Source organism: Pteronotus mesoamericanus, unplaced genomic scaffold (assembly GCF_021234165.1).
Source record: "Pteronotus mesoamericanus isolate MK-2021 breed Mesoamerican mustached bat unplaced genomic scaffold, CSHL_Meso_final scaffold_636, whole genome shotgun sequence".
In the NCBI taxonomy this organism is placed as follows: Eukaryota; Metazoa; Chordata; class Mammalia; order Chiroptera; family Mormoopidae; genus Pteronotus; species Pteronotus mesoamericanus.
The window spans coordinates 3221728-3229974 of NW_026555324.1; the positions used below are offsets into that span (position 1 = coordinate 3221728).

At 54.0% G+C, this 8247-nt stretch overlaps 1 protein-coding gene across 1 annotated transcript; it reads right to left on the reverse strand.

Moving 5' to 3' along the window:
* Positions 1-1108: 1108 nt before the first annotated feature.
* Positions 1109-4473, reverse strand: ACP5 (acid phosphatase 5, tartrate resistant). The gene is made up of 6 exons (XM_054562270.1): positions 4318-4473; positions 3177-3267; positions 2683-2943; positions 2359-2486; positions 1896-2241; positions 1109-1526 (listed from the first exon to the last, which is right to left on the reverse strand). The coding sequence occupies exons 3-6, from the start codon at positions 2941-2943 to the stop codon at positions 1275-1277; spliced, it is 987 nt and encodes a 328-aa protein (XP_054418245.1). The 5' UTR covers positions 3177-3267; positions 4318-4473; the 3' UTR covers positions 1109-1274.
* Between the last annotated feature and the right edge of the window lie 3774 nt (positions 4474-8247).

Here is an 8247-nt window from a genome sequence, read left to right on the forward strand (position 1 = left end):
GGGAGCAACCCTGGCAACCCCGGCAACCCTTACAGGGGTGTCAAACCCGTGGCCCATGGGCCACATGCGGCCCAGGATGGCTATGAATGCAGCCCGACGCGAAATTGTAAATTTACCTAAAACCTTTTTTTTGCTCATCAGTTTTCGTGTTTGTGTGTTTAATGTGTGGCCCAAGACAACTCTTCTTCTTCCAGTGTGGCCCAGAGGCGCCAAAAATTTGTACACTCCTGCTCAGGAGATGTCTGGTTACGTAGGCAGTGGGTCAGGCACACAGTGGGGCCTCGGTAGCTGCAGATGCACTGGGAGCCACGGAGAGCTGGTGGACAGATCTCCAGGAGAGACAGGCAGAACAGGAAAGTACAGAGGGCACCTTTGGGGGTGTGGGACATGCTTATATCTTAATTGTGGTAAGGGTTTGTGGGTGTGTATCTTTATCAAAACTTATGGAGCTGTATCTTTTAAATGTGTCAATTATGCCTAAATAAAGTTGTTTTGAGGAAAAAAAAACCCCTAAAAAGCAAGGTGTGGATCAGTGAGAAGGGAGGGAAAAAAAACATTGACGTTTGCTTTTATTTGCATGGTGAAATCCTGGAAGGAAAAAAGAGCATGTATAGAAAGATTTCTTTTAAAGAGAGGGGGAGGGAAAGACAGGGAAGGGGTGAGAGATTTCATCTCAGAAGCCATATAACAACAATTGCATGTTGAAATTAACAAAATGAGTGTTCTGCTATGAACAGTTGAGTTGTGGTTTAAGTAGAAAGAAGAGTTGTGGTTAAACACCTGCAGGGGATATTGTGTTGCTTTCTATAAAGAACGGATGTTTTTATGATGGAGACATTCAGCTGTGAAAAGAGAGGAACTGACGGTGGTGGCTGTCCCTAGGGAGGTGGGCTGGGAGAGGAAAGATTGTGTGTTGTGCCCTTTCTTCTGTCCGGCCTTTACTTAAAGTCATGTCCCTGTATGGGGCCAGCTGGCTGTGGAAGGAGGGTTAAGACGTGGAGTCCAGCAAGGCAGAGAGCCGGACACTCTAGAACCCAGGCATTGCAACTCCCCGGAGAGGTGAGGAAAGGGACACTCAAGACACACTTGCAGCCTTGCATCTCATTCTTTTATTGAATGTTTGGCAATGACAGAAGGATGTCAGGTTCAAGAGCATGTGCGGTTTTCCTTCTTGCTCAGCAGGACCACAGGCCCATGAGAAGGCCTGTCAAAGGGCAAGGGTCTCAGCGGGGCCCACCGCCCTATGGCAGGGCAGCCCTTCTGCCTTAGGCCCCTCACCAGCGCTCAGGCCTGGCTGGCCTTGGCAGCCTGGTCTTGAAGAGGGACTTGCCGGAGGCCTCGATGTAAGTGATGCTCATTTCTTTGGGGCTGATCTCCACGTAGGCGAAGCCGCCCAGTGAGTCCTCATCCCCGTAGTGGAAGCGCAGGTAGCCACTGGGAACCTTGCGAAAGTGCCTCTTCGAGGGGTCCATGAAGTTCCCAGCCCCGCTCAGGACGTAGCCGATGCCGTTCTCATCCTGAAGGTACTGTGGGTGGAGGACTCGGGGTCAGTGGAGCCCCCACCCCCTCAGTGGGGTCGACCACGGGCTTTGTGCCCACCTGTCTTGAGTCCAGGGTCTCAAGTGCCCTTTGGGCCTCAGTTTCCCCAACTGTAGAAGTGTGTTGATCCTACTTCACAAGTCTGCCTTGAGTAAGTACTGGCAACTGCTAGCTATTATGATGGCTTTTAGGGAATTTTGGGTTGTTTTCCTGGTTAAAGAGGATCAAGTTTGAGGGGGAGTGCCATTTGGGAGACCTCCAAACAGCAGGAGGATCCCCATGTGCCATGTGGCACGTCAACCAGCGTGAGAACGCCTTCCCTGGCTCCCCACCCCACCCCCCTGAAGGTCTCTCACCTGCAGGTTATGGTCGTGGCCACACAGGTAGGCGGTGACCTTGTACGTGGCCAGCAGGGGCAGCAGTTTATGGACCAGGCAGTGGGTGGGCCCGTGCTCGGCGATGGACCACACAGGGTAGTGGCCAGCCACCAGCACATAGTCCTCCTTGGCCGCTGCCAGCTGCTTCTTGAGCCAGGACAGCTGCGAGTGGGCCATCTTTGGGTCACGAGGCCTCTGAGGCTGCTGGCCGAGGAAGTCATCTGAGTTGCCACACAGTGTCACTGTGTCCAGCATGAAGATGGCCACAGTCACATTGGACCGTGGGATCTTGAAGTGCAGGCGGTAGTAAGGGCTGGGGAAGTTCCTGTGGAGGGGCACAGACGGTGGGCACACGTGCTGGGTGGAGAGGCCCCGGGGTCAGCTCAGGCCAGCGAGCCCCTCCGTCTGCGAGGCTCGGGGGATGGGAGGGGAACAGGCTCACCAGCGCTCGGAGATCCTGGAGTAGGCGATTTGTGCTGAGACGTTGCCCAGGTGGTCATGGTTGCCAGCCAGCACGTACCAGGGCACGCCGCGGAGGGAGGGGGCAGAGAACACATCCTCAAAGGTCTCCTGCAGCAGACAGAAAGGGCGCCCCCGCCCCAAGGTCAAGCAGCCATGTCGATGCTCCCAGCAGTCAGGAGCCGGGACGAGAGAGACGCTGAGTGCTCTAGGTCCCCACGAATGTCAGCTTCCCTCTGCCTTCTTCAGAATCAAAAGGCTGAGAGGCTTCTCTACCTGCCCCCACCCCCGCTCCAGGGGCACACACCTGGAACCTCTTATCATTGGCATCCTGCACGCCAGTGAAGTAGAAATTGTCCCCCAGAGACAGGATGAAGTCTGTGCCCAGAATCTTCACCGTCCTAGCCATCTCCTTGGCATTGGCCGTTTCCCGGGCTGTATAGAATGGGGCATTGGGGACCCCTCCCCAGTCACCCACAGCCACAAAGCGCAGGACGGGGTCACTGCCATCAGCCAGGGGGAGCACCAACGAGGCTTGCAGGATGAGCAGCACTGTCCTTGTGTCCATCTAGGAGGGGAGAGACAAGCGTCTGGGCAGAGGCCTGGGCAGAAGGTTCTTGAGACGCCCACTTGCCCTGCTCTGGCCCAGCGGGAAACCCCCAGGGGCGCCCTGGTGCCCAGGACTTTAGGGCAAAGTTGGCTGGGCGGGTGAGCGGGTGGGCGGGGTCCAGCCAGGGGCCAGGGAGGGTGGCCATGCAGGCTCATTCCGCCCTCCCTCATCCCGGAGGATCCAGCACTCACCCCGGCAGAGGCACAAGCCCGTCAGCTGTGCGCTCCAAGAGGCAGGTGAGTTACAAGGCAGAACTGGCAAGAGTCACTGAGCCTTTATTCTCTGGGACGGAAATGGATCATTAGTGAGGATGATGCAGATTCTCCAGAGGCTGTAGCCCTCTCCTTGGGTCATGTGAGCCTTGGACTTCCCCAGCCCTGGACAATGGATTGGGTTCCGCGTCTGGCGCACACGTGCGGCCCCGCCTACCCCCACAGCTCCTGTCCACGTGCGCTTGGTGGTGCTGTGGGATGGGGTGCCGTTATCTGCGCATGCTCCCTGTGTCCCAGCCAGACACGTCTTTCATGTGTCCATGTTCTCCAAGGACATGTTTGTCTGCCTGTGTCTGGGCTTGTCTGAGCTGTTTTCTTTGTGTAGCCCAGTGTGCCTGCCTGTGTCACATGCCTGCTGTGTCCCTGTAGATGTGCACACTGAGGCCCATGTGTCTGTGATGTGCACTTGAATTCACAACTGAAACTGTGTGGGATGATGACTTGAGTGTCCCAGTTTTGTGCCTGGGTCCTGTTGTGTTGTCTGCGTTGTGTCTCAATGTGAGGGGTGTGTATGCTGTGTGTGGTGTGCTTGACAACATCTAAGTATGTGCCCCAGGGTCACCCCCTCCCCCAAACAGCAGGGTCTCCCTTTTCCAGGAAGTCCTGCCCACCCCGCCCTCTCCTCCCCCCCTCCCCACCCCCATTCCTGCAGGAGGAACCCAAACAGGAGGCAGCAGATGACTCTGGCATGTGACCACAGACTTTTGACTTTGATCCTCACCCCCTCGGCAGCTGCCTGTTGGCTCTCCAAGAAGCCCCGGCCTCTGAGGGTAGGTGGGCAGGTGCTGGGCACTGGAGCCCCTGCACCTGTGGCCTGTCTGACCTGCCCTCACCTCCCTGCCTCCCTCTTCCCGCCTGATTAGTGCCCTGCACACTTGGGCTGGTCCCTACAGTCCCTTCCCGGGGTGGGGAGGGGCCCCTCATTCAACGCCTGGGTAAGCCGGCACCAACGGGCTGTCCCTCGCTGTAGCCTAGAAAACAGGAAATGGGTCACGGGAACAGGGGGAGACCCCTCCCATGGGGACAGCCAGCACGTCTATACCTGCAGGACCGGTCTCACCTTCAGTGGGCAGGGCCCGGGTCGAGGTCAACGCCAGGCGCCGGGGGGAGCCGAGCTGCCGAAAGTGCGGGGCGCTCGCAGTCGGAGGCTGCCCCGCTTTCAGGTGGCAGCGGCCCACCCGCCCTGCCGGCGGGCTCAGGGCCGACCCAGGTGACCTCTGGGGCCCAGGCTCCGCACCTGGCCGGGCTGGCCACGCCCCGCTGCTGGAATCCTGCTGGGCCACCCCGCGGCTCCACGCCTCCCCGCGCAGGCAGCTTCTGTGTAAATGGGGTAAGCGCCTCAGAAGGCGGCCTGTACCCAACTCCTGGGGCCCAGGACTGCGCTTGGGGACCCGATTTCCTGCCCTTTCTCCCACGCAGGCCCAGTCACTACCTGCCTGCACACGTGTGGCGCCACAGCCCTCATCCAGCTCTGGGTGGGGCTTCACCCTGGGCTGGGCCACCCTCTAACGAGGAAGTCTGCTGTCTTCAACCTCAGTTTTCAGGTCTTTAAGATGGGTGTGAGGGCAAAAGAGTCAAATCTTCCTTCGAAAGAATTCTAAATCATGTGAAGCTGACAGGCCCTCTAGGAGCTAGCACTCGATCCTTCCAGCTTCCTTCTGAGTGTGGAGAGGGCTCAGAAGAGTCCCGGACTCCCAGCCAATGAATCAAGTATGGAAAAGCGAAAGATGGGATCTTCGCAGTGGAGACACCTGGCAGACACCACTTAACCAGGTGGCCCTGCCTCATGTAGTAGTAAGTTGGCAGGATATCCTGTGGCCCTGATATAATGGAGTGAGAAGGGCATCTCACTTCTGTGGGTTTCTTCCAGCAACAGGTAAACAGCCTAATGATGAGAACAATACCAGCTACACCTTAATTGAGGGATATTATTTTTTTTTTTGAAAAAAGTGTTTTTAAGGTTTTATTTATTTTTAGAGAGGGGAAGGGAGGGAAAAAGAGAGGGACACATCAACACCTGGTTGCATCTTGCACGCTCCCTGCTGGGGGCCTGGGGCAGTCCAGGCATGTGTCCTACACTGGGAATCGAACCAGCAACCCTTTGGTTCACAGGCCAGCACTCAATCCACGGAACTACATTGGCCGGGTCAAATTGAGGGATGTTCTTCAGATGACCTTCTCAGTGCAAAAAATGTCCCAGTTGTGAAAAAGAAAAAAGTTTGATGAGCTGTTGCAGACTGGAGGAGACCCAGCAGCCAGGAGGACACAATGGAATGTGGGGTTCTGGGCCAGAACGGGAGCATCACCGCAAAAACGGGGGGCACCCAAATAAAGCCGGGAGTGTCGTGATTTGTAACACAGCTAAGAAACATGATTTCTGAGTAGTTACAGATGGATCATGGTTCCAACAGGTAAGACAGATAGCAAACAAAGGCAGGGAGGAGGAGGGTACCTGTCCCACCCACTGGCCCAGCAGTAGTCCTTGAAGTTCTAAGTATCTTTTCCATTATCTGGGAAAGAAAGTCTTTGCAACTGTGCTTCATCCCGAGGGCGAGGCCTGAAAGGGCCCCTCGTGCGGAAAGGAGGAAGCCCATTGATACCTTTGGGTATTCATGCACCCTCCTGGAAAACTAGCACCACCCTCGCCTGCCAATCAGCATGTACCTTCTTCCCTGTCATCCCAACCCGCCAACTATATTAAGTCCTTAGAAAGAAGGGCTTGAGGGGCTTTGCGCTCTTGGCTCTCTGGCCTCTGGCCACGGGAGTGCCTGCCACCCCAGCCCTCAGCCTTCACCACCCCTGTGCTTGCCACACTCGCCTTTGGCCGCCCTTACCTTCTCCACCCTTACCCTGCTTCACCCCGACCCTATGCCTTTCAGCTCCCCAGCCCCACCTTAGCTAGGCCCATTCTCTTCCATGAGAAGGGGTCACGGTAAACCCTGCGCCGCATGCTGATAGCCTCGCCCATCTTTAATCCATCACTGCTTTGGTGAGAAGAACCTCCTTAGGAGGAGTTTTTCCTGTAACAGTTCTAGAAGCTGTTAGCCATAGGGGAAACAGCGAGGGGCCTATCGGAGCTGTTTGTGCTATTCTTTGCAACTTTTCTGTGAATCAAAAATATCCCAAATTAAAGCAGTTTACTTTGAAAATGGGTATAATCCAAGAAACTGAAAAATGTTTTCAGCATGTATGGAGCCCCCACTGCTTGTCCTGTCCTGGTGGATACAGGACGGACAAGACAGACCCCCGTGCTGGGGCTGGGCTGACAAGCTCCAGAAGTTTCTATTCTAGCTGTTAATTACTCTGTTTTCTCTAGAGGTCGGGCGGGGCGTTCTTTCTCCATTTTATAATTTATGCACTGTTTGGAGTTTTGTTAAAAAAGCCCTGTTGGTTATTTTGTCAGCACAACAAATACAGACTTCCTCTTAACATGACCGTGGTCAAACGTAAATACAGGAAACAGCGACTTCGCTCCAGACTCGGGGCAGTAGTTGTTTTTTGGGGAAGACAGGGGAGAATGGAATTGGGGCTGGGGGACAGAGGGAGTTGGGAAAGGGGCTTCAACCTCATCCTTACTGTTTTCTTTCACTAAAAAGGAAAAAAATGATCAGAACCAATTAGGACCAAATGTTAACATTTGCTTCTTCCTGTGGCTGGTACAGGAGTGTTTTAGAGGTAATTTAGGCTTTCCATGTATTTTCACATCTTATTGTAATATGTGGTCTTTATAGAAAAGTTGGAAAACGCTGAAAAGTGCAAAGAAAACAATTACACTCTCCAGTAATAGCTCTACCTAGAGAGTAACTATCCATTAACTTTTCTTTTCTGTTGCTTTTTCTATACCTACATTTATCTTCAGAAAAATGGGATACTAGTGATACCATTTTAAAAAGTCTTAAAGTGTTCACACTTTCTATATATTTTTTTAAAAATTATTTTTTTATCCTCACCCCAGGACATTTTTTAATTGCTTTTAGAAAAAGAAGAAGGGAGAGAGAGAAATATTGATGTGAGAGAGAAGCATCAATTGGTTGCTTCTTGGACGCTCTCTGACGGGGGAATCCCAGGGCACATACCTGGGATCAGCGGGATATGTGCCCTGACCAGGAATTAGCCCTTTGGTTACAGGAAGATGCTCCAACCAACTGAGCCACATGGGCCAGGGCCTCTATACTTTTTAAATTAAAAAGTTTACAAAAGCATGCACACATGATTGAAACCGATCAGATTTTGTGGAGAGCATGAAATGAAAGTTGTGGATCCTTGGTTATTCCCCCCTGGTCATCTCCAGGGCACCGAAGAAGCAGCTTTCCCTCCATCTGCCCAGGGGAGCCCTGCTCTGCTGGTTTTCTGTGCAGGTGGATCAGGGTTTGGCTCAGAGCCTCCTTCCCCCTCCAATCCTGCAGCAACAGCAACACCAATCCCATGGTTGAATGGCACCCATGTGCCCTGCATGGGCGCCCTCCCTCTCCCCTTGCTCTTACCAGCTCTCTGGCCTTCCTGGAAGAGGAGCACGCTCCGCGCTCAGGGTCTTGGTACTTGCTGGTCCACTTGCCTAGAAGGCCCTCCCTTCTCCAGATTCCGCCCACCTCAGCCCCATGGCTCCCTTCCCCGCTGTATTCAAGTTTCTTTAATTTATCTAAAAGCCCCCCCACCCCCATCTGACTCTGTCTCCAGCTGCATTTTTTTTCTGTCACCCTTATCACAACCTGACAAAACACGCACCTTCTTTTTGGCATGTCTCCCTACCAGGGGACAAGAACCTTTTTGGTCTGGTTCCCTGTGGTGTTTCTCTGGCATCCAGAAGCCAAGCACACAAAGGTGGTTGTTCGGGGCCTATTTGGGGGATAGTGGAGTGAAGGGATGGCCTTTCCGGACCCCTCTGCCCTCTGGTGTGATTATGAAGCCTCCCCTGCACATCTCCTGGCTTCATGCCTCGAACGGATTCCACCGACTCCTTTACAGCTGGCTTCGGTTCTAACGTCAGTGG